Source organism: Lepeophtheirus salmonis, chromosome 4, assembly GCF_016086655.4.
Source record: "Lepeophtheirus salmonis chromosome 4, UVic_Lsal_1.4, whole genome shotgun sequence".
Classification (NCBI taxonomy): Eukaryota; Metazoa; Arthropoda; class Copepoda; order Siphonostomatoida; family Caligidae; genus Lepeophtheirus; species Lepeophtheirus salmonis.
Genome location: NC_052134.2, coordinates 36,823,841 through 36,843,298, shown reverse-complemented (window position 1 = coordinate 36,843,298; position 19,458 = coordinate 36,823,841). Strand labels below are relative to the sequence as shown.

General features: G+C 30.6%; 5 protein-coding genes across 7 annotated transcripts; 2 read left to right on the top strand and 3 right to left on the bottom strand.

Moving 5' to 3' along the window:
• Positions 1–356: 356 nt before the first annotated feature.
• Positions 357–6,105, bottom strand: Ccm3 (programmed cell death protein 10 Ccm3). Its single transcript, XM_040710023.2, has 4 exons — positions 5,865–6,105; positions 1,116–1,432; positions 889–1,053; positions 357–835 (listed from the first exon to the last, which is right to left on the bottom strand). The coding sequence occupies exons 1-4, from the start codon at positions 5,934–5,936 to the stop codon at positions 751–753; spliced, it is 639 nt and encodes a 212-aa protein (XP_040565957.1). The 5' UTR covers positions 5,937–6,105; the 3' UTR covers positions 357–750.
• Positions 3,459–5,523, top strand: LOC121115855 (uncharacterized). 2 transcript variants are annotated; one of them, XM_040710022.2, is made up of 3 exons: positions 3,459–3,950; positions 4,084–4,369; positions 4,698–5,523. In XM_040710022.2, exons 2-3 carry the CDS (start codon positions 4,139–4,141, stop codon positions 5,391–5,393), a joined length of 927 nt encoding a protein of 308 aa, XP_040565956.1. In that variant the 5' UTR covers positions 3,459–3,950; positions 4,084–4,138; the 3' UTR covers positions 5,394–5,523. The 2 variants fall into 2 exon arrangements, with proteins under 2 accessions (XP_040565956.1, XP_040565954.1); XM_040710020.2 differs by having other exon boundaries at positions 4,084–4,390.
• A 1,542-nt stretch (positions 6,106–7,647) lies between the features above and the next one.
• Snx21 (Sorting nexin 21) lies at positions 7,648–9,605 on the bottom strand. Its single transcript, XM_040710018.2, has 3 exons — positions 9,463–9,605; positions 8,867–9,158; positions 7,648–8,800 (listed from the first exon to the last, which is right to left on the bottom strand). Exons 1-3 carry the CDS (start codon positions 9,501–9,503, stop codon positions 8,096–8,098), a joined length of 1,038 nt encoding a protein of 345 aa, XP_040565952.1. The 5' UTR covers positions 9,504–9,605; the 3' UTR covers positions 7,648–8,095.
• Positions 9,606–9,639: 34 nt separating this feature from the next.
• Positions 9,640–12,456, top strand: P58IPK (dnaJ homolog subfamily C member P58IPK). 2 transcript variants are annotated; one of them, XM_071887876.1, is made up of 6 exons: positions 9,640–10,044; positions 10,164–10,496; positions 10,567–10,683; positions 10,755–11,098; positions 11,160–11,967; positions 12,112–12,456. In XM_071887876.1, the coding sequence occupies exons 2-6, from the start codon at positions 10,400–10,402 to the stop codon at positions 12,252–12,254; spliced, it is 1,509 nt and encodes a 502-aa protein (XP_071743977.1). In that variant the 5' UTR covers positions 9,640–10,044; positions 10,164–10,399; the 3' UTR covers positions 12,255–12,456. The 2 variants fall into 2 exon arrangements, with proteins under 2 accessions (XP_071743977.1, XP_040565951.1); XM_040710017.2 differs by lacking the exon at positions 9,640–10,044 and having other exon boundaries at positions 10,047–10,496.
• Positions 12,457–13,078: 622 nt separating this feature from the next.
• LOC121115854 (uncharacterized) lies at positions 13,079–19,458 on the bottom strand. Its single transcript, XM_040710019.2, has 4 exons — positions 19,043–19,458; positions 18,150–18,214; positions 17,205–17,359; positions 13,079–13,444 (listed from the first exon to the last, which is right to left on the bottom strand). Exons 1-4 carry the CDS (start codon positions 19,227–19,229, stop codon positions 13,255–13,257), a joined length of 597 nt encoding a protein of 198 aa, XP_040565953.1. The 5' UTR covers positions 19,230–19,458; the 3' UTR covers positions 13,079–13,254.

The following is a 19,458-nucleotide window of genomic DNA, read 5'->3' as shown; positions in this document are numbered from 1 at the left end:
CGATTACATGGTTATTTCGTAGACCAAGTATCGATATAGTCCTAAGATATACCTAAAAATGACTTCACGGAAAAGATACACATATACATACATAGAAACTTTGTATTATTAATATATAAGATGGCTTCACAGCATAAAAACAATGATGGTGATTTTTTTAAATGACTCGTAATCATTCTAATCTTGCATAAATCAAAATAACTATTTGAATCATAAATTTGAAGACAACAGTTAATTCAAACACTTCTTCGACGCATTGAATAAGTAGAAAATTGTAATAACGTATACATAAGTTTATTCATACTATTTAAAAATAAATAAATTCTACAACCAGAGAAAAATATAACATTTGTATATAATTTTTTTATTTTTTTAAATGAAATAATATATATATATATGAATATGTAATGATATTTAAATGATTTGATTTTTTTTTAAATTTTCATATGTTTTATCAAATATGTACCGATTAAAATGCTTTTATAAAACAGATATTTAAAGCCATTTGTATGTACATCTACCGTAAATATTTATGTATGTAAAACGTACATTTTATTAAATTTCTTTAATGAGGGCTTCTTAATAATAATAATTACCATCTTGGTTTATACAAAATGTTAAGACTCATTATATTTTAGAACAAAATACCCTATGACAATATATCAGTATACAGATTGGGGACCTAATATGTTATCATCACCTTTTTGAATAAAGATGACAAAAAAATTACTAATGAAAACGAAATTGAATTCATTCGCATCTATTTTTAACAGTGAGCATGAGTTGATTGGTTTGAAATATCAAATAGGTAGCGGATGTAAAGACGGAATTAGGTCTGCAATAAATTAATGATTAATAAATACACAATCACATACGAACGAAACTTACTGTCCCTCCTTAAAATACTCCTTGAGAGTAAGAGAAAATCGTTTTGAATACTTAACAAACTCCCTTTTCCTTTGATCCAGAGCTTGTTTCCCTTGAGATCCCGGAATATAAGCACTAACATCATTAACAGCATCCAGTAGCTTCTTTATCGCACTTGCTATTTCTCTAAAATGAAGGGAAAAATGGATTCAACATGAATAACTCAAACACAATCACAAGAAATGTACTTGATTGTCTCCAAAAAGGTTTTTCGATCCGTTATTTCAGCAGGTATTCGAGACAGAATTCTTTTTAGGGATGCAGACTTCTTATTAAATTCTTGAAAGGGTTCCTCCGTCCTAGAGGATCTATACTCGATACATTCAGAATCGGAAATGCTACCCTGAAGGTGTAGAAGACTTTCATTCATGTTCACAACAGAGGAAAGGTCAGCCTTTTGAACAAGGTGTGAGACAAGGTCATAGGAGAAACCGGGATATGAGGCCTCCACTTTGCATAAAGCAGAACGTAAGGTTTGAGCGGCTTTAACATCTCTTTGTTCAAGCTATAATAAACATAGTTGAATTTATGTAGGTACATAGATTAGGTAATATTTATTAATAAATATAAAAATAAGTGTTAAAATCATTAATACTTTTAATGGGATTTATCTACTCACATACGCAGTCAAATAGAGACAAATTCCTTTAAAATCCAGTCAAAAACAAATAATCTAATACGATGTTAAAAATGCAGAAGAGCGATATCTCATCCAACCACTATTCCCCTCATTTAAATTGTTAAATATTTTTTTATTAAATATTGAATTTTAAATGGCTCACTATTACTCAAAAAATATTTTAAAAGCTACGACTGTACCTAGTGTGGAGCTTGTGAAGAAACCATGGAACTTATTTGAATTAATTGCAAATTCATACATGAAAACTATAACGTTCAAAATACTTTTAAAGATATCAAACTTCAACAAAAGTATATTTTTCAATCAGAAAACGGAGGAGATTTTATCATTAATGGATGAATCATCCACAGAGATTGCTACATTTGCCTAAATTGCTTCGTCTCCTACGCCTATGATTTTCTTAGATTATATCAAGGCTAATAGAAATACAAGTTTATACCATAACGCGTAAATAATGTAAATAGTGACGTCATAAAGATTGGTTGCGTGTTTTCTCAAAATCTGTCTGTCTTGCTCAGGAGTCGGTACAACACATAAAATTGATAATTTTAGCAATAGGGACGTCATAGAATATTATAGGTTTAATTTTTGTTTGTTTTTTCAAAATCTGTCTGTCTTACCCTACAGTAAGTATGATACATCAAATTGAAAATTCTAGCATGACCAATTATATGATAGTCTGACCTTGTATTTCTATTAACCTTGGATTATACCATTTCTTAAAATTTATTTTATTCCTTTATAATTCTTTTTAGAGTACTTTTTTCATTGCCTACCACCTGAGAAAATATCAGTGTTTTAAGTGCCATATCATTATTCAAAATGTTTAAAATTTGACAAAACGATATGATAAATTTTAGATGACTTTTATATATTTGTATATAAAAGATGATATTTTTGGATGACATTCTTCTTTTTACAAACGACAGATTTGTATATATATGGGTGATTCTATGATAAATTTTCACAAGGAAACGGATTTCACTCACATTTGATATGTGGTATAATTGACAGTAGACCAGCTCAGAAATAAAATTTTGGATCCTTTACTCAAACCAATTGTGAGTTTTAAGGTCTTAAAAATAAAGAAACTCGCATTTTAATGAACGTTTGATAAGCGATATCTTGTGCACCAAAGCAATTATAGCCAAATTGAGTAAATCATTAAAATCTATCAAATAGCTAAACAAAACTTATGTTACTTTAAAAATATATTTGGTTATGAAAAAAGAAAGTAAACGTTAGTTTTTGCCCTTAAATTTATCAAGGTTTATGGTCTTGGATTTTTTTTAAATTTTAACTATCTAAAGATAACACACATATAAACTTAGAGTGGATTTATTTACAAACTTACTTTATCGAGTAAAATAAGAAAATAAGGGTTCGTCCCCTTTAAAGTAAAATATAATAAAAGTACAAAAAAAAACAAAAAACTATTTAAATGAACTTAAGACACCATTGCCCCTGATTACATGAACTTTCCACTCGAGACTTTTTTTAGTATTATTTATAAGTTTTTTATCTTTAAATGGTTAATATTTAAAAAAAATCAAAGACCATAAACCTTGTTTGAACTCTTTTCTGATTTTTTTTTTTTTTTTTTTTTTTTTTTTTTTTTTTTTTTTTTTTTTTTTTGGTAACATGAATGTAGAAAAAATATTTTTTCAAAAAAGAAGTTAATTTTATCAGAGTTTTGCTGTTATTTTGAATTTTAAGTGGCCCTTTAAGACCACACAATCGGAGGGGGGACGTTGATGATGTGTAGCAAGATTTTTTATATTTAATACAAATAATCAATTGAAGATATCTCTAGTTAAGAGACAAGGTATAAATAATGGACCGCGTGCTTACAGATCTATATTTCTATCTTTGTATTGTACATACATAAAGCAGTAGATGAGTATACTTAAAAATATACGGATATTATAACATAATATGCATTATTGAAGTAACAGGTGTTTTATCATCATCATCAATATCATTGAATAGCAATTGTTGAAAAGATATTCTCTCCAATGAGAGCAGTTTAAAACGAGAGCAAAAGGCCCTTATACCTTGGCTTATATTCATCAACATCTCCTTTAACTACTAATACTACTACTATTTAATATTTATTTTGAAAAGCAAATCAGTAAACGTGAATATCATCTCTTATTTATTCTCTGAATTAATTGTTCCCACAAACAAAATCCTGATACATCACCAAACTTCTTTTTCACAACTATTTTAATTAGTATTAATACTACTATTAGTATTTTAACAGTTATTATTATTTGATTTTTTTTGAAAAAATAAATTTATAATGATGAAGGGAGGAAGCAATTTCTTTCAAAGCTTAGTTTAGAGTCTTAGACATAAAGCTACGAGGATAGATAAATAAAAAGTAAGTCAATCCACACTCATACCTTCTTTCAGAAATACACAGTGATACTATGTCAATATGACTTATAAATCATTTTAGTGTAACATTATTAAACACCTATAAGCTCTTAACTTACTGACACCATGATTCACAGCTTTCAGATACATATTTATTATACATATACTTAATAATCAAACACGATTAAAATTATGGAAAGGAGACTATTACAAAGGAAAATCCGTTCAGACTCTCAAAAAATGTTAAATGATGGAGGAGATGAAGATGAATACTTGACAGATGGATTGAGTCACACATCAAGAAGTCGCTCGGACTCTCTACCAACGGAATCCGTTTTTTCAACACAAGCTGGAAAGAGACGCCAATCACTACCTTCCTCTCAACAAGGGCAAGGGATAGAAAACACGGAAAAATTGCTCAAAGTATTGGATAATTCTATGTTTGTGAGAGTTTTGAAATTTGAAATTGTCTTAAAATATATTTAAATAACTTACTAATACTAACATTTAATCATTTTCATGTCTTTATGAAGTGTGGATTCTTGTGTCATTTGTCTAATCATACTTAGTTGTATAAAAATACATATACGACGTAGAAAAAAACACTTTTAATCATAATGAGCCAACACTAAGATAAATAATCACTATATATTGTAGCAATGGCAATCAGTATTAATTATTATTATTTTTAGAATTTTTCAATAGTAACTCAAGAAGCTAATCCATAATTACTTCTATAATCTATTAACAGGAGGGAATTTTAAAACTTCAGAATTCCGTCCGAAACCTCGACTCCGCCAAAAAGACGGTTCAGGATATCCTTGATAGTCGACGTCACTCCTCAGTAGGACAGGGCGAAAATGAAGAGAACATATCATCAAGAATGGAGTCTTCAAAACAGGAGCAGCAGCCAAGAAATGCTTCTCTCTCAATCTCTTCGCCACGAAAAAGTCCTCCAACCCTCATAATACAATCTCCTCAATCATCAAACCATTCAAATGAAAGTAGTAATTTCATGAGTAAATTTGGACGATGGATGAAATCAAAGTGGGATGACAAATATGCATCCAAGTCCGCTGATAAAGACGTTAAAAAAGCAGTGAAAGGAGTAGAAGAAGCTGGAGAAGTTATAAACCAGATGGAGGATTCTCTCCTTAAAGCAGAAGAGGAGTTGAGAGTGAGGGCCTTGGCTCTTCGGAGGCAAAGTGCGGATGCATTTAAACTTGTTTCGTCAGGGATTAAAACAATAAATATCTCTTATGATGAGGAGGAAGAAGAAAATATGAGCTCCAAGTCGGAGGAAAGGATTTGTTATTCACCCAAAAGAGTTGTTGATAATGACAATGAGGAGGATGATATCGATGAAGTCATCAAGCAATTTGAGAATAAAAACAATAATAATAATAATGGGAAGAAGTACTATGAGCAACAAGTGACGAATCTATGATATTATTATTCAATGTCAAATTTAACTCCATGTCTTTTTTTATATATATAAATGTTCGTTGTTGCTCTAAATCTCATCATTTAGAAGTATGACATAAAATAAATCTTGAAATACATATTAGTGAGGGTAATTTCACGAAGTCTCAATAATAATAATTTGGTCATTAAAACTAGTAAGAGAAAATAAATGAGATTGGAACATTGATATAGCGTTCAAATTTGATATGTTTTTGTTGGTATAATTTATAAGTATCAAGAATGAAATCAACGGATATGTTTACTTTTAATGTATTACCAGTGGGTAGAGCGTGCATAATTCCATCCCCAAGCTATACATAAATAAACCAAGATGTCCATAATTAGTAATTACTGATACTTTTCTACCACTGCTTCGTTGTTAATTATTAGTAAGTTATTAACCCAGAAACTCTAGCCTTACAAATCTGAAATCCTTGTTCAACAAATCAATTACCTGCGTCAAAATAGGACGGATTAAGATGGGTAGTACTAAGGAGGATGTCGGGAGATCCACTTCCATAGTCATGGTGCACTCTTTTAATTATATTTACTTTAAAAAAATCTTTGCAATAGTCAATAAATAACAATTGTCAATTGGGACTTTTTATCGTTAATAAATATGAAATAATATTAATAGCTGTTATTGTCGATGGTCCCTAGCAGCTCTCTCTCTCTCTTCACTTTTCTTTATACTCTTAGCAGTCAGCTCACACTTTTTTCTCTTTCTAATTATTGTCGAAAAAATAAACAAAGTCTACTCACAATATGTTCAGGAAAAAGTACGCGTACTTCCAAGTTTAGCTGTTGATTTTTTTATAGTAACTCTCAAATAACAAGGGAACTGTCAATTGAATAATGATTCTTGGAGCCTACTAAAGAAATATATGGGAAAAATCTTCCCCCACCCCAAACGAATGCCATACATTAGTAGTCCCTTGTATAATTTACATTGATATAAAATGTTGTTCTTATTCGATTTTTAAAAACAGGGTTAAACAAATAAAACTTAGTTCACAATTAAACTTGCAACTTATTAACTATTTAGTCTATAATGTCAGCCATTTGTCTTTGTTTTTGCTAATACAGTTTAATATAGAATTTTTTTACCTATAAATCTCACCCAACAGCAAAATTAATAGTCAATGTTTAAAGTATGCTGTGTCTGTATGGTTATCATGACCGGACAGTACACTCAGAGGGGAGAATTAGGGGCTCTTGCTCTAGCCTAGAATCCACACAAAATTATTTTACTTCAAAAGAGACTCGAAATTTAAAAAAAGAAAAAAAAAGAACTTGCCATATCCCATATGCCTCAATCTCAGTAAAACCGACATTGAGCATACTTGAGAAATTCATTTAAGAAATATGTTCAAGAAGTTATTTTTGAGAACAATTTTTCATAATTGTGAATTAATAATGATTAAGTTAAATTAATAATTACGTTTGTATGGTTGTTAAAAGATTGAATGTTTGGTCGTATGGTTGTTATTTGTTGTACAGGTGGTGAAATGCTGGGGGGCAGGGTGAAAGTCTTGGGGGTAAAAGAAGGTAATTGATCGGGGGGGGGGGAGGGGGGTAAGAGCCTAACAACCTTAAAGAAGAAATTTATGAAATGAACTTGAATTAAAACAATCGTGCAATGAATTTATTAAGAAATTAAAATAATATTTTATTTATTAACGATTATTCTGAAGATATAAAATTAATAGATAAACAAAAAAATATATATATTTAAATTCCTTAATACTTTCATTATAGATTATTTTTTAATTCAATCTTCTTCATTTCGTAACTATAACGTGTTCACGAATATGCTGAATGGTTATTATGGACGGCAAAGACGAGAAATACATTTGAGGAATATGTCCTAAAAACTATTTTTGATATCGTGATACTTATAAAGGTAATGAAACGTTGAATAATGGATTACACAAGAGTTTATCCTAAGATATATTGAATCAATGACTACTGAATCTAGTTCTCTTGGGTTCCATCGAGAATAAATTAAAATTTAAATCCTTCTTTATTTGACCGATAGCTATTGTAATTGTTATTACAGTCTTCGAACAAGTGTCTTTAGTAATGGAAGGAATGAGGCAATTTCAAATTTAGGAATCAACCATTATAACTATATTTTGAGTATGGAAAAAAGTGAAACAATCAGAATTAATTATCAACTGAAACAATTAGCAATGTTGGCATCAGGTATTTAGAGAGAGAGAGAGAGAAAAAAAAAATTGTTTTTAAGTTGACTTTTATTAGAAGAATAATATAGTTAAAAAATCTATAACGCCACATATAAAGAAATAGTTGAATAGCATAATTTTTCAAGCTTGTCCTTTCATAGCTATTTGAAACCATTCTTCTTCTCACGTATCCATATAATAACTGAGAACACAAAATCATGGGTATACTTGTATGTTAGAATAATGTTATGCAAATTTGTATGTAAGCTCCTCAATGTTGCTACAGTATCTATGAGTGCCTTTATATATTATCCTGGAAAGCTTTTTATACATTTTTAATATGAAGAATATGATGTTTTTTGAGTAATTGTTTTTGAATGAATGCATTGTAATAAAAATATAGAGGAAAAGGGGATCCAATGATATGAATAAATGCTATAAGGATAAGGAAAAAAATATATATTACGGGGAATGAGAGTAAAATAGACAAATAGTATTATTATTTTGATGTATGGCTGGCAATGTGAATATATTTTTCTTGCACGACTTCCAGAAGAGACTTGACTCCGCTTACTTTAATGCCCTTATATCTTAATTCTGAAATTTTCCTATCAAAAGGTTTTTTAGATTGTCCAAGGGCCTCAGCCAAATTAGAAGCCAGAAGCAAAAAAGGTACTCTGAATACTTCTGCTTCTTGAAGCCCAGATAAAAGCTCAAAAGATTTGACAGCGATGAGACAGTGAGCAAAAGCGGCTTCCTTTTTACCCGCTGCATTTTGACAAGCAATGAGTTCACACAGTACAGACAGGACATAAAACGATGAAATTGTGAGAAGTTTCTCTCGGACATTAAATATATTCTCCAAGAGAGGAACAGCGTCTGCAAAGTGACTCAATTTAATATAGGAAACAGCTTCATTATGTTCATCTGATGAGAGGAAAGAATAAAAATAATCCGAATAAAGTAAATTCTCCGATGCAGCGATGAGATTCAGGAACTTATGAAATGCTTCCGTTCTTTCAGTAATGACTTCAGCTTTAAAATTTCCAATGAGCACTTTTTTAGGGAACTGAAAGTCGCCAAGAACTGAAGGGTGATAGGAGCGTAAAATACATTCATAAATATTATTAAAGTCATTATATCTTCTGTTGATAATAGCAGGGCGGGAGTTATCATTGATCCTTTTCATCATGATGGTATATAACTGAAATATCAAATAGTAATCCTTGAAATGAGGGAAGGGGAATGTAAAAAAGGAAAAGAAACCTACGACATGTTTTTTACCACCAGCCTCAGTAACATGAGCAGTAACCACTTGAAATTTGATTTTAGAACGAATCCTCGGATCACCAATGGGAATTTCTTTAATAACTATAGATACAGGGGCTGGGGAAGGGACCCTCTCCTCCTGCTCTTCCACTTCTCCCTCCACATCACAGCAGTCATCATTCAAATCTTCAGGAGCAGATTCTTCAATCGTCTCTCTGGAGACATTCGAGTTAATGTCTATCTCAGATGGATTACATACTCCAGGATTCTCCTCGATTTCTGTCATTCTTTTACTGCAATAATTATTAATTATAAATTTTCAATTCATTAAGTAAAACAATTAGAGAATGAAGATGACGACTGGAGCAAGGAAAGATAGAGCAGAAGCTGGATAGAAACGGTAGATCAAGGAATTATATGACGTCATAAATTTTATATGCTGCTTCAAAACATCTCATCACTGTCATCAGAAATGGGCTAGTTAGCTCCGCCTTCTCCGCCTACGCTCTTTCTCTTTCTATCTCTAATGACGTAATGTTTACTCTGTATGTTCATTTTTCTAGTATCTGTCAAATAGCTAGGAAAATAACTCCTCACCTCGGAATCAAGATGGTTGTCGTTCCTCCAATCAATACCATGGCTTAGAATTACGAATATAACCATATGATTTCTAATTTGTTATTTCTTTAGACTTTCACAACAATAATTCATATTTAATACCCTTGAGTGTTGAGTTGTTTAACCACTTACTTAGTTAGGGTTGTATTATGATGACTGATTTGTGTGAACAGCATTTTTGACAAGGGTACCACATCATTGAACTACATTCTCAAAAATCATAATTTCCTAGTCAGTTGTCAGTATATTCCAAAAATATGAATCTCTTAAATAGAAAACAGGTGGACAGGCACTTGCACCCATGATCTTAAATGTAAAATGAATCATTTTAAATGTTGTATCATTTAATGTACTGAGTTAAATGATAAATGTTAATAGTTAATAGAATCGATGAGTTGTTAGATATAGTATTAAATTTAGTCTTAATTATCTCCCTATGAATTTCATTTTGACAGGTCATTTTAATTATCTATCAAGTTCAAATGAAATTGATAATAATGGTAATTATTAAAGACATTCACGAATAGGTAGAAAAAAGAAATTCATTGAAAGAAGTAGAAGGTAAATATTCTGAATATCTAATGACTATGGTTTATTATCTTTACTGTATTTTATGCTGAGTCTCAGTCTCTACGTACACATACGTACAAACTATAATAGTGTTTTTACTCATTTTGTAGGCCAATGAGAAGATGGACCGTAAGAGTAGAAATCTTGAGCCAATAGGAAGACAACACGGATCCTCTTCTTCTTTCTCCTTGTATGAATCACGCAACTTCTTCAACTCATTCCGGCTCGATTATTATAATTTATCAAAATATATATAACATGACAAGACTCTTAGGGCTTGACACTTAGTTGCTGACTTGTGAAGATTTCAATCGACTTGAAGATTTGAATTAGACTAAGGGCAAAGATGGGTGAAGAGTGTCGGTATGTGTATTGGAGTCGATTAAGACGGAAAACGGGTGCATTCCTTCTCTTTTTGATGTGCTTCGATTCATTCATCTCATGTAAGTTTGAGTTCTCTTGGATTTCATATTTATTCCAATGATGAAAAGACTCATGATCTGTACTCTTTAGGGGTTGAAGCGGCGTCCAAAGATTCCAAAGGAGTAGATGAGCATCTTAAAATGGGCATGACCCTCCTTGGGAAAGGGCAATACTCTGATGCACTCTCCCACTTTCATTCTGCGATAGGTAAAGCTTTGACCATTCTTCCATTTCCGCATTGAGTCCCTTTGACACACTCTTTCATTTTTATCTTACAGATGCAGATCCCAATAATTACATGTCCTATTATAAAAGAGCTACAGTGTTCCTTGCCTTAAGTCGAAGCAGATCTGCATTGGCAGATCTGGATCGAGTATTAGAAATCAACTCCAATTTTCTTAGCGCACGTCTTCAAAGGGGAACAGTGCTTTTCAAGATGGGACGCTTGGATGAAGCTCATATAGATTTGGAAAAGCTTCTTACTAAAGATCCTGGCAATGAGGAAGCCAGCAAAAAATATATAGAAATTGAGAATTTAAAAACAAGGGTGAATATGGTTCATGATCTAATGGAGTATCAAAATTATAAAGGTGTAATAGATGAGTTAAATGAACTGATAGAGGTATTCATTTTCCCCCACAAGTATGCAATTATGTGTAAATGACTATCGATTGCTCTTTCAGCACATCCCTTGGGATCCTACTCTTCGTGAAATGCGGGCTGATGCATACATTCATATTGGTAATACATTCCGTGCCATTTCTGATATTCGCTCTGTAACAAAATTGACTAGTGATAATACTGACGGATATTTCAAGCTTGCTGATCTTTATTATCAAACGGGTTCAACGGACGAATCTCTACATGAAGTAAGAGAGTGTCTCAAATTGGATCCTGAACATCGTCAATGTTACCCATTTTACAAGACACTAAAAAAAGTTGTTAAGTTTGTCAATTTAGCTGCAGAATCTGTAGAGAGTCAAGATTGGGCAGAGTGTATTAACGCTGCTAATAAAATTCTAAAGATAGAACCATCCGTCAAAAACGTTAGATATATTGCGTATGATCGCAAATGCAAATGCTTACTTGAAAATAATGAGCCCAAAGAGGCACAAAATGCATGTTCACTTGCTCTCGAGATCAACGAAGAACCTAGACTTTACTGTGATAAAGCAGAGGCTTATCTCCAAGAAGATCTCTATAATGAAGCAATTGAAGAATACCGCAAAGCTTTAAATATTGAGGAAAATTTCCAACGAGCTAAAGAGGGAATGCTTCGTGCTCAGAAACGACAAAAACAAGCTAGTAAAAGAGACTATTATAAAATCCTCGGTCTCTCTCGGTCTGCATCCAAAAGAGATGTCGTTAAATCCTATCGAAAACTTGCTCAAAAGTGGCATCCAGATAATTTTCAGGAAGAAAGTGAAAAGAAAGCGGCTGAAAAAAAATTTATGGACATTGCTGCAGCAAAGGAAGTCCTCAGTGATAAAGGTTAGTTAGAAGTAGTCTTTTGAGAACTTTGGATTTTTGAAATAGATCATCAAAGTTTAAATATATATATAACACCTGTTATGTTACATGACGTTCAAAACAAGATAAACTCCCTCAATACATAATAAATATTTTTTTTTTTAGAATTAAAGGAAAAGTATGATAACGGAGAAGATCCATTAGATCCGGAAGCTCAACAAGGACATCATCATTCTTATGATGGTCAGCCATTCCCCTTCCAAGGGGATCCATTTGGAGGTGCTAGATTTAAGTTTCACTTCAACTAATTCCTCGTTCTCTGATCTGAGCATTTTAGAGGAAGAATATGTGTATTAAAAAAATCAACAATTATAGTCAAAAAAACTAAATAAATACAAACAATAATATAGTTTTTTTTTTTTTTTTTTTTCAAATCTTACATCACCTTTGCGTCATTATTTTATTGTTAATGAATATTAATGAAATAGAAGAAAATTTTAATGAATACTACATAGTTCTCAAACGATATTTTATTTATTTATTGAATTCACTGTTGATTAAGAGTTATTATTATTTTGTTTGTAAAGTACCTGCATGCATGCATTGTATCATCACATAAAATTATTTCACAAACTACAATGTTACAAAGTATTATGAATTAAATCTATTAAGTTTGCAATTGGAGTTATGTAGGTTACAAATTTTTAACTAAGTAAATATACATACATATGTACCTAATAGTTAAATATTATACTGCCCTATTTTTGATAGCTTAGTTATCTAGAAAAAGAATATAACTACATTTCCACGCCTTTATCAATGTTTTCCTTAGCACTATTTTGACTTTCATCATCTGAACGATTGATTTATTTCTTTGAATTTTTTTATCATGCAACTTACCTGTGTTTACTAGTTGGTAGTAATCAGTACGATAAAGTGGAGTGACGTCATCAAGGACAGAACTTTATATGCTTAAGGACTGATATATGTGGGACTGAACCAGATCGAGACTAAACTGGGATCTTCAGTCCTAAATAAGGATCGACATATCACTAATTATCTATCTGAAATTGTGTCTCTCCAAGTCTTTCAAAGAAAAAGCAGTATTGTTAAATTAGTACAATTTAATATGTATTATTAACGACTTTTAATTCAAAATTGACATAGGGACACAATTTAGTTCCATTGTAACTTAGTTATAATAGAAAACATTTCACACACAAACGCCTCTTTTAACTTCTACATAAAATCAACTTTGTTTCAAAATACAATTTAAATCTAAGTTATTTGTAAGATTTAAATGTATTATTACAAGACAGTAAAAGAAATCAGCTTTCCAGTTTTCCAAATCTCTGATCTTTTCTCACCATCCACTTTGATCAACTTGCCTTCGCCGTGTCTTTCATTGTTATCGTACGTTCCTTCAAAAACATCACCTGAACCGAATGTATACTGACCACTTCCTTTTTTTATTCCCTCTACCCATTCGCCTTCATATCTAGGTAGAAATATGAAGCAAGTATAGATTAATTATACTTCTGTAAACATTTTATGTTTTGTTAATATTTTAAAGAAGTGTTATCAAAAATTTTGCATTCAAGTGAGATATAATTAATATTGAACGTTCATTAGTATATCTTTATAGATCAGTCTTTTTATTATTAAATATTGTTTAGACATATTATACTAACATAAATTTAGACATCATAAGGACATTTTCTAATCGAACGTGTCGTAACTTATCTAAAAGAGAAGTCTTAATTTATATTTTTGTAGCAGGAGATCCACTCTATACATTAACATAGATATGTTAATGTATAGTTGGTCTATTTCTCCATACGTAGACAATAAATATGTAGCTACGCTTTTAATAAAATATGACATTAATACAGTAGACTTAGTTAATGTCTACTATTATCCAATGATTGACACTATTTTGTTACACCTTTGATTCAAATCTAAAATGATTACGTAGTTATACTTAAGTCTTCAACTTATACACAACCTTCTTTATGATGAGAAGACGTGTTAATTATCGTATCATTATTGTTAATTAATCGTTGATTTGGGTTTATGAGGAATATAACTAATAATTATGTTAGTTTTTTAATTATCTTATTTACTCAAGAGTCAGAAGTGTATTAGTTAAATTAATACTTGACAATAGTGAATGATATGTTTTAATAGTTGTCTAAATTAATCTGGTAATTTTTTTTTTAAAGTATGACGTACAATGTACATGAAAGTAAAATTTCTCTCGAAAGTTGAATACAATTATGATCGATGCTTTTATCCAATTAAAATATTGCATTACTTATATGAGATAAGTTATATCATATAAGCACTAAGAAGATTTGGAGATTTAACGGGAAAACGAACGGTGTTCACGTTTTTCGTTCATTTTTGAACGAATGAACGGAGTTTGCTCATTTTTATTGTTTCTAATTACTATTTTTTCCAAAGATTACTTCAATTATTTTTTTTGAATAATGGTATAATTGACAAATTATGGATCTAATTGAATGTGTACAATTATCAATTACTATGTAAATTGATTACTTTTTATGAAATATCTCACGAGTCACAGCACACCATTTGACTATGATATTATCGTGTGTGAAATAAGTATTCTAGGTTAGATTAAAGATCCATTTTCTACATACCCATTCATTTCTGATTGGTAAATACTTAAATAAAAATAGAATTTTATTTAAGACATTATGGCGAATGTAGTGTAAAATCAAAAATATTCATGGGGATGCTTGTAAATATGTAAGGTAGCAATTTTTTGGTGCGCCAAACTGATTGGTCTTGGATTATGTGTTATGTATCACCATTGTTATAATTATATGGCGTAGGGATTAGTTTTGGCAATAAATATAACTTTTAGCGATAGACTATCGGGTAACGCCGATAGTGTATACTTGTGAATATATTTTAGTATTATATATATCTTTTAAATGTTAATCCAAATAATATATTATTCAGCGTATGATTGTACCCCAAAGCAATAGTCTTATTTACAAGCTCTTCCCCGGTCCGTTGATTTCCATAATTAAGTAGTCTTTCTTGGACCACTACATTATGTATCACCAGGGCAGTGATGTTAAGAACGAGTAGTGCGTAATAAGTAAGGTCTCGAAATTTTTAAATAATGCCATAGATTATTTTGATTCCTTTACTTCTGATATTATTGAACTGGCTGATTTATTTTTAAACAAGGGACTCCGAATCTGTTAAAAAGTTGAAGTTACAGCAAAGTTTCCTCTTTCGTAATCATAATCATTGGTATTTAGAGAAGTGTCTTATTATAATACCATTTCAGTAAACATATCATATAAATTTAAACTATCAAGTCTTACTCATTATGAACAGGACCCTCGCCTTCAAAGGTCCTATAGGGAACACCTATAACAAGGGTTCTATCTTTAATTTAAAAAAATACTATCTTTATTAAAATTAAGCAAAGTTTTACGGGCTCTCGGACTGTGGAAGACATACTTTGACGAACGTCTGTTGCTAAAGCTCAGCACCTCATATTAAATAGAAAAGAGAAATACATATTTGGTGCGACAACATAAAAAAAATCTTGAACAGAAATCAAGAAAAGGACAAAATAACATTTTTTTTTTGCATCATATATACTGACACTTTAATATTTCAGACACATATGAGTCAATTATGGACATTGTATATAAAATTTGTGGGATGAGTTAAAATACCCAAGATTTTGAACTATAGTTTAAAAACTTTGTTTGATTTAAAAGACTTATATTGTCCCCGAGTTGGTCTTTCAAATAAAATCTATCAATTTTTCAGTCTTTTATGATGATAATCAATTTAGGGTACTTTAAGTACATCTTTGGTACACCCAAAGAGTTAATAAAAATAATCTGTTGATATAAATGCATGATAATTTGTTGATGAATATAAATTTAATCCCGCCTCATTTTTGAGAAAATTCCTTCTAGCTTGCTTTTGTCTACATATATTAAATAAAAAATGATGAATGTAACTTTATGTGAGGTTTGGCAACAAACGCGTGTAGCTGAAGCCCAGTACATCATAAAAATAATGGGAAAACTCGTACATTTCTACATTTTTAAATCAAAATTTATCGACGCTGTATGACTTCGACCAATATTGATTACTACTCCCTGTAGTACACCTATATTGACAAGCTCTGACTTGACTGTATTTTTGACATTTTGTGGAAACATTAGCTCTGATTGTTCCCACAAAACCCACGGTTTTTTTCAAAGTTCAAAAATGAACGAGAAAAAAAAGTGAACGACGAGCGGAAACTTTTCAGAAAATGAACGAAATAATGGGAAAAGGGTGAACGGGTCCAAGTCGGCATATAAGTTGTATGTATACAAACATATACTAAGACCAAACACTGTCTGAGCATGTGCATCTTTAGTTTAATCTATTTTAGCCGTAACAATAGGGAGCTGTAATTTTTTTGTTTAAAAAACCCCCAATGTTTGAGCCCCTTACTTCAAATGTATGTCTACACATAACTGAAAATTTATTGCATTAAAATTGCAGAATTGGAGGGGTGTTCTTCTGTTGAGTGACCACCTCCTCACAGATTATTGTTTTTAAGAATTGTTAATTATAAAACTGCTATTTATTTGCTGCATCTTCCAAGTTGCGATATTAAGAACCGTTCCGTTTAATTCAAAAATAAACTTATACACCAATTTTTCAAATAGTCAACATATTAAAACGTTTAAAATAATTTTTGGTCCCTTAGAAGTATGTTAGGTAGTAATGGGAAAATATAAGTCCTAATATATCTCGAAAGTTGTTAACACGTTGAAGGCGGTACATCTTTTTACACGTTAAACTGGGTCTAATTTCAAATTTAATTTGATCTCATAGGGAATTAATTTGCATAAAATTCATACACGTATAAGTATATCATAAGTGTATAACTTAGCTTATAGATATATATATATTACATCTTGTCTGACATAATTTATCAGGGGCGTCCGCAGGGGGAGGGCTGGGGAGGCTGTACCCCCCTAGATGTTTTTTTAAATTTGAATTTTGATGTGGATTAACCAGATTATTATTATTGTTAGAATCAATTCATAATTTTTATGTTAAATTTAAGGACGTGAGTTAACATTTCAAAAAATAACTAATTTTTTAATTATTAATTGGAGTCAATATTCCTTTAATAATATATTCAGAAAGTTTGTGATGCATGTATTGATGAAATACATACACTGAATATAATCTGGACTTACACTCCACCATCTTCTTTACGAGTGTATTTCCCTTTTCCATGCCTTTTTCCATTAACCCAATCTCCAGTAAAAATATCTCCATTAGGGTACACGTACTTTCCTTTCCCATGCTTTACATCATTCTGATACTGGCCCTCATATCTTGCACCAGTGGCCTATTAAAAAAGGACAGAGAAAATGGAAGAAGGTTCAAGGGGGTTAAAATTAGATAAGTCATTATACGTATTCAGGGGCGTCCGCAGGATTATATATATATATATATATTGTGGGGGGCTCGGAGTTGGGAATTTTTTTGGAAAAAAATAGAAAATTATTTGATACATTAAATTTTTCTGAAAAAAAAAAATTAAAAAATTAGATTTTTTGAAAAATAATTTCGAATATTAAATTTTTCGGAAACTAATTTCAAAAATCTTTTTTTAAAAAATAAATCAAAAATTCAGAGCTACTCAGAAAAAACTGAATTTTTTGGAAATATCGAATATAAAATTAAAAAAAAAAAAAATCAAATATTAAATTTTCTGTAGAAAAATTTCAAAACACCATAGCTTTTCACAGAAAATTATATTTTTTGAAAAAAAAATCAAATATTACATATTTAAAAAAAAAAAAATCAAATATTACATTTTCAAGTAAGAATACAACATTCCTTAATTTGGGGGGGGGGAGTTCTACCCCCTCCAGCCTTCCTCTTGTGGACGCCCTGCTTTGTCGTATTCGGTAAAAGGGAGGAGGGAAAGCATAACATACGAGTAATAAACTTGAGTTATGTATTTAGTTATTTTATAGTCATTTAATAGTTTTATACGAGTCATTAATTTATGAAAATGTTGAGGAACAGTAATACCTCAATATCAAGACACATTTAACTTAACATTCAAATAGAGAGTGATGTTACAAACAATAATTCTCAATAACATTAATATTCAAATAAAATTAAATTACCTTGTGAGTATAACTCCCTGTTCCGTGACGAAGACCTTTTTCCCATTCTCCATCAAATTTGTCACCTAAATTTTACAAGGATTTAAGAAAAATTAGTTAATTCAAATTTAATTTCTTCATTTCTTTTGTTTGTTGATACATTTTTAATTAGGGATTTTTTTCTAATGGCTTCAATGTAACAAAATATATACCTAGGTATTTCTAAATTTATTCTTTAGATTGTCATAATGATATTATTGAAATGAAGAATGAAACACAAATTCACATATTATACTTTTTTATTTATGAAAATATATTATTGCATATTTGCAAATTTAAAAGAAATGAAAAAAAGTCTTGCTTCACTTCGAATGCAAAGAAGTCAAATATAAAAAATATATTTAAACTGACCTCATTACTCTAAAAAAGAGTAAGTAACTATACATACATATATTATATTATTAAAGACAATAACATTTAAAATAGCGTTGTTAAAGGTGAAACAGCGCATAGCAAGACGACCTGGGAATTATTAGAAATCCCAAGGGGAAGAAAAAAGGCCACAAGAGGGGGCATGGGATCCTGACCCCAAGCTTGATTATAAAATAATAATAAATGTCTTTTTTATTTATGATCATCAAGTGTCCCGCATTTTATTTTCTAAAAAAACAATGATTCGAAATTATTTTCTTAAGAACAAAATTTGGACAAGAACATCGAGAGCTTCTCTCACGATCATACCACACCGGGGAAAAGGAGATAATTGTCTTCCCTTAGAACAATTTGAAGGACAAAACATAAAAAAAAGTATATAATGAAATTACAGGGCTGAAATTTAATTTTTAATTCATTTGGAACATCAAATAAAATAAAATACATATTAATTATATTTCATTATGTGAAAAGATTCTTACCTTCCCTCCATCTCATGGATCCCTTTCCATGAGCCATCTTTTTCAGAAAACCGCCCTCATAGGATTGCCTTGTTTGTTGATCATTACCAGGGTATTCAAGGATACCTTCCCCCTCTGGTTCATTTGTAGAAGGATTTACTTCACCAGTGTAGCGACCCTCCACATATTTAATCACGACTTCTGGCATGTTTTAAAAGAAATTGAAATCTACTAATAAAGCCTTTTATTGTAAAAGTGTGAGAATAATATTTTGTGATATAAGATGAAATTTACGTCTATGACTGAGTCTAAAGGGCAAAAAAAAAAAAAAACGAGTCCGTGAAAAAAAGTATTTTTAAAAGTATGAATTAATTTTGAAATTTAAAGGAAGATATACTTAAACACACACACGAGGGAGGGGAAAGTCAAAAAGATAT

Coding starts and splice junctions, on each gene's coding strand:
- LOC121115854 (XM_040710019.2), bottom strand. CDS start 19,229: ATGCCAGAAGTCGTGATTAAATATGTGGAGGGTCGCTACACTGGTGAA. Junction 18,215..19,042: donor ATCCATGAGATGGAGGGAAG/GTAAGAATCTTT, acceptor TGTAAAATTTAG/GTGACAAATTTGATGGAGAA. Junction 13,445..17,204: donor CGTAAAGAAGATGGTGGAGT/GTAAGTCCAGAT, acceptor ATTTCTACCTAG/ATATGAAGGCGAATGGGTAG.
- Ccm3 (XM_040710023.2), bottom strand. CDS start 5,936: ATGACTATGGAAGTGGATCTCCCGACATCCTCCTTAGTACTACCCATC. Junction 1,433..5,864: donor TCCGTCCTATTTTGACGCAG/GTAATTGATTTG, acceptor TGTTTATTATAG/CTTGAACAAAGAGATGTTAA. Junction 836..888: donor GAGTATTTTAAGGAGGGACA/GTAAGTTTCGTT, acceptor AATTTATTGCAG/ACCTAATTCCGTCTTTACAT.
- LOC121115855 (XM_040710020.2), top strand. CDS start 4,139: ATGGAAAGGAGACTATTACAAAGGAAAATCCGTTCAGACTCTCAAAAA. Junction 4,391..4,697: donor TATTGGATAATTCTATGTTT/GTGAGAGTTTTG, acceptor ATCTATTAACAG/GAGGGAATTTTAAAACTTCA.
- Snx21 (XM_040710018.2), bottom strand. CDS start 9,503: ATGGTATTGATTGGAGGAACGACAACCATCTTGATTCCGAG. Junction 9,159..9,462: donor ACAACCATCTTGATTCCGAG/GTGAGGAGTTAT, acceptor TAATTATTGCAG/TAAAAGAATGACAGAAATCG. Junction 8,801..8,866: donor CTGGTGGTAAAAAACATGTC/GTAGGTTTCTTT, acceptor TTGATATTTCAG/TTATATACCATCATGATGAA.
- P58IPK (XM_071887876.1), top strand. CDS start 10,400: ATGGGTGAAGAGTGTCGGTATGTGTATTGGAGTCGATTAAGACGGAAA. Junction 10,497..10,566: donor CTTCGATTCATTCATCTCAT/GTAAGTTTGAGT, acceptor TGTACTCTTTAG/GGGTTGAAGCGGCGTCCAAA. Junction 10,684..10,754: donor CCACTTTCATTCTGCGATAG/GTAAAGCTTTGA, acceptor TTTATCTTACAG/ATGCAGATCCCAATAATTAC.